This window comes from Polistes canadensis, unplaced genomic scaffold (genome assembly GCF_001313835.1).
Source record: "Polistes canadensis isolate GaletaPanama2010 unplaced genomic scaffold, ASM131383v1 scaffold_7, whole genome shotgun sequence".
NCBI lineage: Eukaryota > Metazoa > Arthropoda > Insecta > Hymenoptera > Vespidae > Polistes > Polistes canadensis.
In genome coordinates, this window is record NW_014569554.1 from 273,937 (window position 1) to 287,926 (window position 13,990).

At 36.8% G+C, this 13,990-nt stretch overlaps 2 protein-coding genes across 3 annotated transcripts; both read left to right on the plus strand.

Moving 5' to 3' along the window:
• Positions 1–374: 374 nt before the first annotated feature.
• On the plus strand, positions 375–3,348 carry LOC106790120 (class E basic helix-loop-helix protein 23). The gene is made up of 6 exons (XM_014754827.1): positions 375–393; positions 864–997; positions 1,074–1,258; positions 1,334–1,614; positions 1,699–1,922; positions 2,066–3,348. The coding sequence occupies exons 3-6, from the start codon at positions 1,118–1,120 to the stop codon at positions 2,293–2,295; spliced, it is 876 nt and encodes a 291-aa protein (XP_014610313.1). The 5' UTR covers positions 375–393; positions 864–997; positions 1,074–1,117; the 3' UTR covers positions 2,296–3,348.
• Positions 3,349–3,948: 600 nt separating this feature from the next.
• LOC106790107 (insulin-like growth factor-binding protein complex acid labile subunit) lies at positions 3,949–13,761 on the plus strand. Of its 2 annotated transcripts, none has more exons than XM_014754815.1 (8): positions 3,949–4,497; positions 9,507–9,824; positions 9,896–10,308; positions 10,406–10,989; positions 11,092–11,800; positions 11,895–12,068; positions 12,152–12,365; positions 12,483–13,761. In XM_014754815.1, the coding sequence occupies exons 2-8, from the start codon at positions 9,522–9,524 to the stop codon at positions 12,891–12,893; spliced, it is 2,808 nt and encodes a 935-aa protein (XP_014610301.1). In that variant the 5' UTR covers positions 3,949–4,497; positions 9,507–9,521; the 3' UTR covers positions 12,894–13,761. The 2 variants fall into 2 exon arrangements, with proteins under 2 accessions (XP_014610301.1, XP_014610295.1); XM_014754809.1 differs by having other exon boundaries at positions 3,951–4,497; positions 9,504–9,824.
• The last annotated feature ends 229 nt before the right edge of the window (positions 13,762–13,990 follow it).

Consider the following 13,990-nt stretch of genomic DNA (forward strand, 5'->3'; position numbering starts at 1 on the left):
TCTTGTTTCCCAATATTAAATTTCTTTCCAAATATAATTAATTAAATCGTTTAACGGTTTCCTTTTCATCCAAGAATATTTAACGAAGAAAATATAACTATTTTATTTAGCCATTTTCTATTACTAGTAGTATATTTTTATCCGGCCGCAAAGTCTTTTATATTCTTTCATTTGTAATATAAGTATGAAGTAAGATACGATAGAAAATTTGTTGGAAAAAAATATAATCGATAGGGGTTGAGGGGAGGGGGGGGGGAGCGAGTATACTCTCTTTTGCGATTAAAAGGCGGGAAAACTGGATCGAATTTTTGTCCATCCATGTATCCGAGAGGTAAAGGCGACAGATGTTTCACGACCTTGAAAGTTACACGAACATACGACAGAGTTCGCCAGGTATTGGTACAGCTCAGCATCCCTCGACTTTGATTCTCCCTGCAGGAGAATCGAGGAACTAAAATGGGGTAGTTTTGGACGCAACCTCTGCGCAGGACGTTCCAAACAATAAAACGCGTGCGTGTTCGCGGAAACGGTATAGCGAAATGCTTATCGTTAAATAATTCCATTGAAAAGGATCTTAAAAGATCCAATGGATACTTTCGAAACAGTATAATGCTTAAAACGGATCAAACGATTCTCGTAGATGATAATATATAAATCAAATAGAAAGATAGAATGATATTTTTGTAAAAGGATTTAAGTGGAAATTGTCGCGTGTCCTTCGACGAAAATAAAATGGCAGTGATTTGCGGCGTTGATTACAGTATAGATGAGTGACATTATCTAAAAAAAAAAAAAAAAAAAAAAGGGTTGATACTCTGAAAGTATATATTTAAGAGCTATCATTCTTATATTTTATTTTGTAGAAAAGAAAGGAAAAATTGATATTGCGCTAAAATGGCATACTACACGCTCGTGCGGAAAAAAATGTTGCCGACTTTATTCTAGGATAAGAAAAGTGCAAGGATCCTGCGCGGAGAGGCGAAAAGAAAAATAGTCGGTAAGCGTTTAATAGTATTTCATCGATCACCTCTCATGTCCCGTGACAATAATACACAAGCTCGTCAATTTTCTAGATAAGATAATTCATTGTCAATTGATCGAATTCTCTTTGTGAGAGATGAGGTCGTACGACGGGGAGAGTAGTTCGACGGAGGACGACGACCGAAGAGAAAGTATACCATCCGAAGCGCATTTACAGCAAGGATCCTGGCAACGTTCCGCGTCTCACCCTACGTGGGCTTGGGAGCATCGTGCTGCTGTAAGTGCGTAACAATATATATATATATTTCTATGTGCATTCGTAGATATTATTTTGGTTCGATCCATTGAACAGCACCCATTGGCCCCACCGTCGGCAGCGTCCCTCGAATCTATGTACTCAACCCCGGGAGTATCTCATCCGAGTGTTTCCGGTCCACCAACGAGTTACTCGAGCAACGAACACCCAGCATCGGCAGCAGCGGCAGCAGCAGCGGCAGCTGCTGCACAGGTTGTTCCAGGACGACGAACTCCTTTGGGAGCCGTAGGTCTCGGTGGATTTTATTTTCAACAGCAACCGCAACCGCACGCTTCCTCGAGTGCACTGTCCGACGAAAATAGACCCGATCACGAGAGGTAAATTAATACAAATGATTTCATTATTTCTCTCTCTCTCTTTTACAAAAATTTATTCTACGATCATTTAATTTGTCATCATAGACCGGGAGCATCCAGGCTCAATTGTCCGCCAAAATCAAAGACCACGCGTCAAGGGAAAAGCGTCCGTTTGAATATAAATGCGAGGGAACGGAGAAGGATGCACGATTTGAACGACGCTCTGGACGAGCTTCGTTCGGTCATTCCTTATGCACATAGTCCGTCCGTAAGGAAACTTTCCAAAATTGCCACCCTACTCCTGGCCAAAAATTATATTTTGATGCAGGGTAATACTTTTCCAATCGATACAAATCACTAGTCGTCCTTATCGTATACATATAATTTAAAAAATGATTGTAAGACGAATTATTGTACATTACTTTTTGTTCTTAAACGAAGACGCAACACCAAACGATATGGAAAATTTTAGGAAACGCGCTAGAAGAATTGAGAAGAGTTATAGCCGTGTTACAATCGCCACACGCTCACACCACAGCTTTACCACCCACGCCTGTCTCTTACGATCTTCTTCAAGGATTCCCTGGAAAATTGTTTCAAGGCGTTCAGGAAATGCAAGGACTTCCTGCGGGTGATCCACAAGTTGTAACTGCAGGTGGCCCACCCACCGACGCTACCGTTGCCAGCGGAGAATCGAATTAATATTTTTTTAAACTTTCTCCTCGACTCTTTCATAGACACATATACATACTTACATATATACATAATACATGCGATCATTGATCAATCGGGACAGAATTATATATATATATATATATATTATAAATTAGGTTTCGTTTTGATATATCGAAATGATCTTTTGACTCGCGCGAACAAGTTGATCTCTTTTAGAATATATCCATTGAAAAAAGTAGCAATTATATAAATATATATATATATATATAGATATAAAATAATATAATGATAAGATTACGCGAACGAAAGTATTAGTCAATAAGTTTTATTCGTTAGACGAATTCTCTAACGTAAATAATATTTCACAGGAGAAAGATAGAAACAGAGAGAGAGAGAGAGAGAGAGAGAGAGAGAGAGAGAGAGAGAGAGAGAGAGAGAGAAAGGGAGAAGATCTATAATTCCTCTTGAATTTTGATCTAGGAGATGCGAGAATAATTTTTCAACGATGTTCGTTAAAAAATTGTTAAAGATTAATCGAGAGCACATCGAGGGTTGGATTATACTATCGTTGATAGCCTTAAGACGAAAGTTAGCGAAAGTATATTAAATAATTAAGAATAAGAAGTATTTTCTAGTCCATGAAAAAAATCTAATCGAGCAATAAGATGACGTGCGTGATTTTGTCTTTTTTTGTCAAGGGAGAGAAATCATGCAGGGCGATAAAAAAAAAGTTTCAAGTCCAGCCTGCAACACGATAGTCAATATAGGATGTGATATATGTCGAGGTATTCCAGTCCTAGAGTATATAAAGATATTAAATATTCATATACATACATATATATACATATAAATATAAATATAAAAATGCGTATAAATATATTTAATAATTCAAAGGAGCAGTCACACAGTTTACAGCTTATTTATATACGTAATATATTTACTAAGAGTCTCTATTACATATGTATTATATATTGTGCCAAAGGATGAATCTTTTTATTAATATCCTAAAACTAGCGAGCAATAATCGAAAAGAATTCTTGTCTGCGAATTTGTTATAGAAATCTTCATTAAACGACGTAATAAAGAATAAATAAAAATAGTTTTCTTTATATATGTTTTAAGAGATATCGCTAGCACAAAAAAGTTGGCACAGAACCTCCGGCTAAGCACCATATCGGTAATAGTAGTGCTCTATCTATATCTGCAGATATACCAACTTTACTTTCATTTTTTTTCAAAGTGCGCTTGCGCCTTGAATTTGTTGATGCGCTTGCGTATAACATATCTCCCACTCATGACGTCATCATTTCATAATTATTCAAAGTGTAATAATTAGTTGAAAATAATTATTACACTTTGAATAAAAAATATTTAATAAAATAAAATTGATAGGAGCCAGTCAAACAAAAAGTGAGCAATTATGGATTTTGAATGAACAATTAGGAGTACTTATTCATTTTTTTTGCTGTTGCGGTTTTATACCAACGTTTTTGTGGTGATATCGCTGGGCCTAAAATCCCTATCGGTAAAAAAGGATGTGAAAGGTAAATATCTACCTTATCCATAGGCACGGTACGACGATGAAGCCTAACGTAGTTTGATCATCGACTCGCGAGGAGCGTAATAGCAATTAGGAAATGATTGTGTCCTTCTCGAGCGATGAATAATCGTTGCACCTGGCAAAACGTGACCTTTTCGCAATGTTACAGTTAAATAGATTGGCGCGAATCGCAAGTAGAAACAGTTGAGTTCGAACTGTGAGCATAAGTTGATCGTCGATGCACGTAGATGAATTATTAAAGAAGTAAAAAAACAAGGAAGTTACATACGTTCAACGGTAATCCACGCCCACGTCTCGAGTTCTCCCTAAGAAGAAAACATTCCACGCTGAAGAATTTGTCAAGTGGTTGTCGCGGTTACGTTTCGAACGTTTCAAATATTTTACCACCAGAGGACACTGCGCTTCTTATCTGTTACCTGAATTTGTACCTGCGTTTTCGACCAATCGGACGTTCGACCCTGGGTCCTGCTGCCTTCCCCCTCCTCGACCTACTATACCAGTCCCCAAGCATAGAGCTACGTAGTTCAGAAATTCCTGCACCGCAAGCGCGAAACGATCATCCATTATAGCGTTCCTATTCTTCTTCTCGCGATATATACGTGTGGTAAAAAAGTGTTAATCTCTCTGGAAAACAAGGAAACATCGTGGAATCTTTCGATTGAAACAAGGTGGGTCAAATAGAACGTTAAACGTAGTTAACATAAGATGGATGGACAAAATGATGAGGCTAATAAGAGCTCGAGGTTTGATCGAGAAATCGGCTGGCTACTCGATTATGGTTGGTCAGATCGGTAGAGGTCGTTTGTTCGAAATGGCCTCGGTCGACCCCGAGGACTCTGTTCGTTCCTTGGCGACGCCAAGAAAGGATAATTTATTCGATTCGAAAATAACCAAGGCACCTACTCGCTGACGCGAATCTTATCTTATCGGGTTTTACTCATACGCCCTTCTTTCTCGAACAGTCTTTCCAATTTCTTATCTTATTGAAAGCAAAGGTGTCCTCTTTAGCTTGACTTTTTTTTTTTACTTCCTCCAAGATTAACGACCCTATCGAAGTCACGTCGTATCACGTGACATTTACGTGAATAATATCTTGTTGTTATAGATTTCTCCCTGGAACTACGATACTATTATAATACACGGCCAATCGATCATTATTTCGAAATAAAAAAAATCGAGTCGAGTTTGGGTTTTAGGCGAAAACACGAATAGTATTGACGCTGATGCGGCCAGTTCAACGCTACGCGGATAACAAGCTATTAATATATATTTGCGTCGACGATGGAATTTGTAGCGCGATTAAATTTATCTGTTTGTGTATGTGTATACGATTTTCGAAGGGGCCATTATTATTTTTTCCTTAGAGCCAATAGACATTCTCGATAAAGAATTCTTAAATATCTTAACGATCTAAATGCGACTTAAATGTGTTCTGTCGTTCACGATAGAATATGGAAATACCTAAGTAAGCGTTGCAACACTTCACATTTTTTTTTTATGCATTCTTAGCAATACTTTACGAAACTTTCCTACATATTTTCATGATCGTTTCCTCAAACTAATTTTCCTCTAGTCGCGATCAGATTACCGGGTATTGTGTCATGTTTCTCTCCTTCTAATCCTAAAAATCAACTTTCCGTCAATAAACATTCGCCAAATTATTGACTCCCCTTATAAATAATGAGACACTTTTCGAATTGCGAGTGTTGATTGTTATAGCTGCAATTACGTCTGACGAATGATCACGCGATAACTCGTGCATTGCTATACGGAAGAGTATGTACAACTATCGCGGATGATTGCAAATGAGCGTTTGAAAATGCACACAAGATAGAATGTAAAAGATTACGAGAGATACCTACCTGGAATCTTCCATTTCGTCTAACGTTCTTTACAATTTATGTATTTCTAGCTTGCACTGGAGCACGGGGAGTAACCGATTTTTCGATAACAAAAACTTGTGTATATAAATATGTATTTATCAAACATAAATATTAATATCTCTCTGGAGTAAATTTATCTTTGCTTCTTTTTTGCGATACGCGTCGTTATTGTCTTGACAATTTACATCGTGAGCTTAGTACTGAATTTTTCTCCATGGGTTAATTCGCGACGTTTTATCCTTATATTATTTATTCCATATTTCATTGAACAGACGTCTTAAAATAAATTCCTTGCCTTTAAATGGACAGTATAGCGTTGGTTATGCAATAGCAAGGTCAGTGTCCAGAGCGCGGTGATCTATTTTTAAGCGTGGAAAGCGCATTCAAAGCTCCTCCTGCGAGTCTACGCAACCAACGGGGTATGGAGATTGCGAAATCGGTCGAGCTCGCGAGAAATGACGGCCAAGGTGCCAACGTAAACATTCGCGTTGCACGTAGCATCCATCCGAGTTCAGGAGGATCCATATGTTCGTCTTTGTTGCATTCATAATAATAAACAAAAAATCTGTGTTAGAGATAAATAAAAATCTTGGCCGCATTTCAAACCGATCGAGCTACCTGCGATCATTTTTTTTCTCTAAAACGTCATTCTAACATCACTATATATAATGTTATGCACTACGGGTGTGGTGTATTGGTTTACGAGTTAAACTCGCAATCAATCAGACGGATGGCGCCAATCGTAGAATTCTCTTTCCTTGGGTGATCTTCCTTACCCGACTTTTTCAATTTTTATCGAAGATTAAAGACTAGAGGCACTATTCGGAGGTTTTTCGAATGAATAACTATTTATGATTTTTCAAATTGTAGACAATTTTGTTCTCGCGAAATTGAAACTTCTACCGGAGATCATCGAGCTCTCTCGGGTCTTGAACGTTTGCGAAGGAATGAATACAGAGTGGAAGAGCCGGTTCTTCCCGAGGTGAACATTGAATCTTGCATTCCGCTACTATCGTTCTATTGTTGGGTTCATTGTCGAGACTAGAAAAGACGTACGTATCTTAGAAATTAATGTGAGAGCGTAACACGTTGACCTGCCTTAAGATTCCATGCCTGGATTACGTTTTCTACGTAATATTTATTTATAAGAATTGCAATACGATCCACCTATTTCTATTCTGTTCACGTATTCGTCAACATTGTCGTTGTATAAATTGTCGTTAGAGAATATTACATAAATTGTACCAATCCTTTTACATCTCCGTTGTCGAACGAAGTCTTACGTAACGTTTATTTTATTTGCAATCACTGCATTTTATTATTTGTCGTCGTCATCATTTATCGTTAAAAATCTATCAATAAAAATATAACATTGTATTTACCGAAATAGAAAATAATTGCTAGGAGCTGGCTGCAAATGATAAGAACGTAGTCAAGAATGCTGACTATGTTCAGTTTTCAACGAATAGCAGACGTAATTTTATACACGATAGCACTTTAAACGAATAAGGGAATTAGCAAAGCGATCTACCGGGTGTCAAAGTCCATCGATGATTCTCTTTTCGCTCGTTACTCGGGAAGAAAAAGAACCGCTTAGATTGCGTTGGCGTCTGAGACAAAGCAAATATGTTCTTCTTGGAAGGTGGAACGAGAGATGCAAATATGTATGCGACGATAAGGAATAACAGAGGAGACGATAAAAATGATGTTTATGAAACGAAATGAGAGTGACGATGTAGTAACGAATAAGTAACTTTTATAATGGATTTTCAACACATATAGTAAGAATGATTACTTTTCACTCGTTATTTTGTCTTCTTCTTCTTCTTCTTCTTCTTTATCTTTTGTCAAATCGATTTTTGATGCTAAAAATAATCCAATTGAAAAAGTTGTCGACCTCTTGCCATTCCATTCGATCTTAGGTAACTTTCAATGGCTGAGAAACGGATAGCAAGGATCATCGACACGAAGGATTTTTCTGTAGAAGAAACAAATACGATTCGTTATACGAGACGTTAGTTAGGTTTCGTAAGTTTGCCTTAACCACGATAATATATCGGTCTCCAAGTAACTTCCAAGTAAGAGAACAGCCGGTTAATACGGCTTTATTTAGAGATTCAGAAATAATATGATTTTAAAAAGTACATAAGAGTATACGTACACTCCTCGTATGGTCACGAAAATGTTCCTACCCAAGATTTACGTGCATACTTTTGTACAGAAAAAAAAAGAAAAAAAAAAGAAAAGGGATAGAGAGAAAGGATGAACCCTGGTAGAAGAAGACCACCTGTGCTTTTGGATCACGCCGACACAGGAGGAGTAACTTTATCTGCTTGGAGGATTTTGAACTTCGTTTGAGAGATTTTGGAAGATCCGAACAAAGGATCCAGCTGTCTGCTCTCCTCGTTATTAGATGCCCTAAACTTGTTTTAATACCACCTCCCCTTCGACATTTCTTTTTCAGACCTGTTTTTTCTTTTCAGGACTTCTTAATATTATTTACCGACTTTATACCTTCTAATGCGTTGGTTCTACCATCGAGTTTTTCAAAGGAAGTATATTTATGAAATGTTTTCCAGAAAACATGTAAACTTATTTACCTCGATTTACGTTATTTTTATGATTAAAATGAAAATCACGATTGATAAAGGTAAACGATTGGAAGAAACTCGATCCGAGTGAATCTAAAGTCGAGCAATCCAATTTGATAAGGCGTGTACGTGATCATTGATATCGTGTTCGTTGGATTCGATATTATGTCGTCTCGTTGAACATTTCTTAAATCGTCGAAAAAATGCGAAAAGAGCTCCCGCAAAAACGGATGAAATTTCATTCGATACCACGATACGCTCGTCGTATATGCGTACCACCTGTAGAATTGATTCTTTTCTTTTTTTCTTTTCATCTTATACTTTTTACAACAATAAAATTAATAAACGGACGTCATATTGCTTAACGACCAGTGCGTGCATGACAGATACCATCTTATCGAAGACTTCTTTTGTATTATCAGTTGCTTATTATTATTATTATTTCTTTTTTCTTATATTTTTTTCTTTTTTTTCGTCAATAATTATCTTGTTGATACTTTTTCAAGAAACTCTAGTATTTTTTACGCAAAAAAATCTACTTTTATCTTATCTCTTCTAGCAAACGCAGTTTAAAGATCGAGCAATTTGTTTTGTTTTGAAAAAAATCAAAAATAAAGAAAGAAAGAGAAAAGAGAAGAAAAGGAGAAATATGAAAAGTTTAATGAACTTTGCTTCCTACGATCGTAGTTGTTAGTTAATATGAAATCGATCGTGCATTAAAAAGGAGGAAAAAAAAAAGAGGATAGCCTTCCTTTGTGGTAATTCGAAGCTTTATCCTTCGAGAGGTGCTTCTTCCCATAGTCTTATATTTTATTCTTTTTCTATTCCTTTCTCTTCTTACTAAAAATAAAATACAAAAGGGGAAAGAAGAAAATCCAAGATCCTACACTTCCTGCATAACATCTTGCATTCGCTCAAACCATGATAGGGATTAGCCTGTAAATCATGTTTTAAATCAAAGCGTTTCTATTTGAATGAGTTCATAAATTGTATGCATCATGAACCGTAAAATCATGATTTTGTATATTTCTGCTCACCAGGAAGTTATTATTATCGACATTTCTTATCGTAGATTCGCGATAACTTGGTGGGTGGCTTTTTCTCCGCACAACGAGCCCGAATTGTTCTTCCACGTACAAACGTATAATAATTGATACGTAATACTTTTATATATTTTATTGTTTGTTTTTTTCTTTTTAGCAGGGGATACGAACCAAGATGAAAATCTCAGCAGCTTCGCTGCTGACCATCGTCCTGTGCTTGTCCTTGTCCGCGACAAGGACTGGTGCAGCTTTGGAATCAAACTCGAATTTGCCCAATGAACTTCTTCGAGAGAATCATCCTACGTCGAGCGAATCGCCAGATAAGATTACAACGATCGTTCCAAATGTGGTCGACAAGAAAATCCTATTACCGAAATACGCGAAAGAATTTACAAATTTGAAGGATGTACTTCTTCAGGAGATTCATACCTTGGACGAGGATGAAAATGATCGTCAACTTAATGTCGTTCTCCAAAATGTTAGTATTTCGCGTAGAGAATAATATTCATTAGGAATATGCATTAAGTTTTATTCTTTTATATTTTGTAGGCTTCGGAAAAGTTAAAAAAGGGAACAACTACGATGATGAAAAAGTCACCTCAAATGTCGATTAAATTGTCGCCGTTCGGTTACATCGGAAAATTAAACGAGAAAATGAATAATACGGAAACTAAAGAAGTCGAAGATTTAGGATACGAGGCAAGTTACTATGGTCGGAAGCACGATAATGCTGCCAATAAGAACGAGGATATTAATAAAGCTGGAAATGCATTTGAATATGACGAATATAATATCGAGGATGATATTGACGATGAGGACGATGACGACGATGACGACGACGACGACGACGAGGACGGTGACAACGACGAGGACGTTGACAACGACGACGAAGAAAATGTTATGACTCAATGTCCCGATTATTGCAAATGCGTCGCACAATACGTCTCTGCATCAACCGCTACGTATGTTTCATATATTTTTAGTTTTTCTTTATCTATCGATAAGTAATCAGAAAGGCAAAATTAAAATAACGATATTGCTTTCTTTGCGTAAATACAGGTGCACAAAACTCGTGGAAGGACAAGTTTTTGCTCCTGGTACAGCCAGTTTACGAATCGAAAATGCCGGAGAGATTCGTCTTGGTCCTTACGCATTAAAATCCCGAGGACTGCAACAACTGGAGAATATAAAGATCACGGATACTCGTATCGTCGATCTCGATCGTACCGCATTCGACGGTACTTCCGTACTTTTCGCCATTAATCTGACGAGAAACGCGCTTCAAGAAATCCATCCTCAAACCTTCCAAAATAATTCGCAGCTGAATCACTTGACCATCTCCGGTAATCCCTTGAAACATGGTCAATACTTCAAAGGAGTGAAACATTATCTCTTTGACGCTCCTACCGTCACCGAGCTCGTATTTTCTAACAACGGTTTAACCAAATTGCCACGTACTGCATTTCAAAAGATGCAGAGCTTGGTCTATATCAATTTAAGTGGAAACAGATTTAAGGAAATCGAGAGGACTCTCTTTGATCCCTTGAACGCTTTGGTAGATTTGGATTTGTCCAATAACTTGTTGAACGAAATCCCGGCCGATCTTTTCGATAACAGCGATTTGGAGGTTCTTCGTGTCTCTGGTAATTTTTTCTCTACTAACATCATTCCCATTAGTAAATCATACTTTTCTTTTTATCCGAGAACGAACAATAAATGACATTGATTTTTGTCACGTTTTTCAGGAAACAATTTATCGACTTTGGCTGTTATAAAAGCTTCCGAATTGAGAACGTTGGATGCAGCTAGAAATAAGATTAAGGCTATAGGGAAAGATGACTTATCCAACGTGTCACTTTTGGAACAACTAATTGTTAGTTCGAATGGAATGAAGAGAATACATCAACACGCGTTCATGAATCTTGAACAATTGACTTATCTCGATGTTAGCAACAACAAGTTGACTTCTTGGACCGAACATCATCTCAGGAATAATCCGAGATTACAGATTCTGTTAATGAACAACAATCCGGAAATAAAAATCTTGCCTCTTTTCAAGACTACTGGTCTTGAATATGAAACGTACAGCATTTATCGTTTCGAATGCGCTTATTGCGGTTTGGAAGACTTGGACGTTCAAACTTTCAACGAGATGCCGGCTTTAAACAAATTGAATTTATCTTTCAATCGTCTTTCTATTTTACCTTCCGGGTTTTTGAAGTTCCTCACTTCTCTTCGGGAATTGGATATCTCTAATAACATGATAGAAACGTTAGAAGATAATATGTTCCACGGAGCTGTTACCTTGACCAAAATCAACCTTTCTGGCAATCCCTTGATGTCTTTGCAAGTTACTCCATTTTTGGCAACACCTTCGCTCACGAAACTCGACGTCAGCAAATGCGAATTGGAAAGAGTTTGGAGCGAAGCTAGAGTTCCTTTGAAGAGCCTCAGGTAATAAATCCGAGGACAAATTCTACTTGTATTCTATTTAAGAAATATCAAAGTTCCTGCTCAACTCGTTCAATTTTGATTTACGGATTATTAGATTCCTGTCGGTTCGTGCAAATTTACTGCGACGAATCACTTTGGAAGAACTCAATGCAATGCCGAAACTTTCAGCCTTGGATTGGTCACATAATCCCTTGGACTGCGACAAAGATTTTAACACAGCTATTCAGTGGTTGACGAATCATGGCATTACCCCTATGGAAACGCGCACGTAAGATGCCATTTCATTTCTATCGATTCGCCGAATCGATTTGTTTTTTTCTTTATTCAATTTGTTTAATTCTTTTGAGAAAGGCACAGTATTTACGGCGATAACATGGATTATTCTGACGCGGATGGCATCACGCAATGGAAAGATCTAGCAAAGAGTGTTTGCGATGGTGTCGAAGATGGACCACCATCTAGGAAGATACCCGGTCCAGTAAACCCAGAGATTAGCTCACAGGAACTACTCGGTGATGTAGAGAACACGAATACTCTTATAAGTGGAGATCGCGAAGATGACGAGGTACGTCGTACAAAATTGTTCTCTTTTTAAAGGGTATCAAAACAGTTAACGTATTAGTAAATTTAGAAAATTTGCATAAGTTTATATTTTGTCACGGATATTCTTTTTGTTCTTCAGGATATTTTAAAACCGTTCGATCATTTTACGCAATCGGACGATGACGTTGAAAGAGCATGGGAACAGAATCAATACACGGAATACGGAGATTACATCGTTGAGTCATCGAGTTATCGACCATGGTACAGCACTGCACTTTGGCCTATATTAACTATCATCGTGGTGACGTTAATACTTCTTTTGTTGATCGCTCATGTGGCCATCACCGTGGCGAAACGCCGTGGTCGCGGCCGTGGTCCGGTTATCAGACCACCCATGATTCTTCGTCAAAGTCTCGTAGATAATAAAAATTGTGGATTGGTTTACAAGCCACTTCAAGAAGAAATAGCAACTCCCCATATGCCTAAAAGGGGTAGCTTTTACTCGAGCAGTACTTTCCATTACGACAAGATCGTACCCGAGAGCGTTTAAATTTATTAATGTTTCTATTCAAATAAAAAAGGACTAATTTAAAGTTTAATCGATGAAAACGGGTGGAATAATACGAGCGATAAGACGAACATGAAAAAAAAAGAAATATGGGTGATATGTTTTTTTTTATAAATTTATAAGCGTTTTTATTAAGCACATAATAAGTATTCTTCTACCGATCAAATTAATTCCGTCGTTTATAGAAGAAAATAAAGATGAAAATAATATGGCGGTATAAAGAACGATTCGCGAATCCTCAGTGCCTTTTAAGCATTTGTGCTTTAAACATTTTTTTATTATCCAGTATGTACAATCGTAATTATAAAGAGAAATCGATCAATCCTGTAAAGGAAGGATTATTGAACGAACAGATGTATTTTTAGGAAACCGACAATATTTTGTCTTTCGATAAACTATCATGGTTATTATCGAATTATTCGATGGGAAAAATATAAGTACAAGAAATGTTTGGGAAGCGTTTGATGTTCATGATTAATTAATTATTATATATGTATATTTAATTAATAGCGCATACTAATTATTTTTAATGTACCCAGTTTATCGCATAAGAAAGAGAAAGAGAGAGAGAGAGAGAGAGAGAGAGAGAGAGAGAGAGAGAGAGAGAAAATTAATGCAAGCTCGAATCCGAAAAGCTGTAACAGTATATCTTTTTTTGAAGCTTGCAGTTTGTTAATCACTTTAACAAAAATTATTTGATACAAATCATAAGAGAGAACAGCTATCGTAGTACGATATTAAAACTAACATCTATTAGAACTAAATGAGTATACCTTAATGCGCGCTACCATATTCTGTAAATAATATATAACGTTTTAATAAAAATTGAAATAAATTAAAATCTATTCCCAAAAGAATTTTTCTCCTCGCGATTTTATTTTCTTCTAATTGAAATGTCAATAGAGTAATAAAATGTAATAAGATATCTCATTCCTATTATGTACTTAAAAATAAATAGCAATATGTAATAGGAAAGATCTCGGACGATAAGCAAACAAGGATGCTTACATGTCACGTTAGATGCGATGGAAACATGCATATAATAAAATATTAGTAAGCGTTTTATCGTGACTTTAAAA

What these genes read in the sequence shown, in the direction of transcription:
- LOC106790120 (XM_014754827.1), top strand. Translation starts at nt 1,118, where the DNA reads ATGAGGTCGTACGACGGGGAGAGTAGTTCGACGGAGGACGACGACCGA. An exon ending in CTTGGGAGCATCGTGCTGCT is followed by an intron (nt 1,259 to 1,333) that starts GTAAGTGCGTAA and finishes TCCATTGAACAG; the next exon opens with CACCCATTGGCCCCACCGTC. An exon ending in AAATTATATTTTGATGCAGG is followed by an intron (nt 1,923 to 2,065) that starts GTAATACTTTTC and finishes GGAAAATTTTAG; the next exon opens with GAAACGCGCTAGAAGAATTG.
- LOC106790107 (XM_014754815.1), top strand. Translation starts at nt 9,522, where the DNA reads ATGAAAATCTCAGCAGCTTCGCTGCTGACCATCGTCCTGTGCTTGTCC. An exon ending in GTCTCTGCATCAACCGCTAC is followed by an intron (nt 10,309 to 10,405) that starts GTATGTTTCATA and finishes GCGTAAATACAG; the next exon opens with GTGCACAAAACTCGTGGAAG. An exon ending in ACCCCTATGGAAACGCGCAC is followed by an intron (nt 12,069 to 12,151) that starts GTAAGATGCCAT and finishes CTTTTGAGAAAG; the next exon opens with GCACAGTATTTACGGCGATA.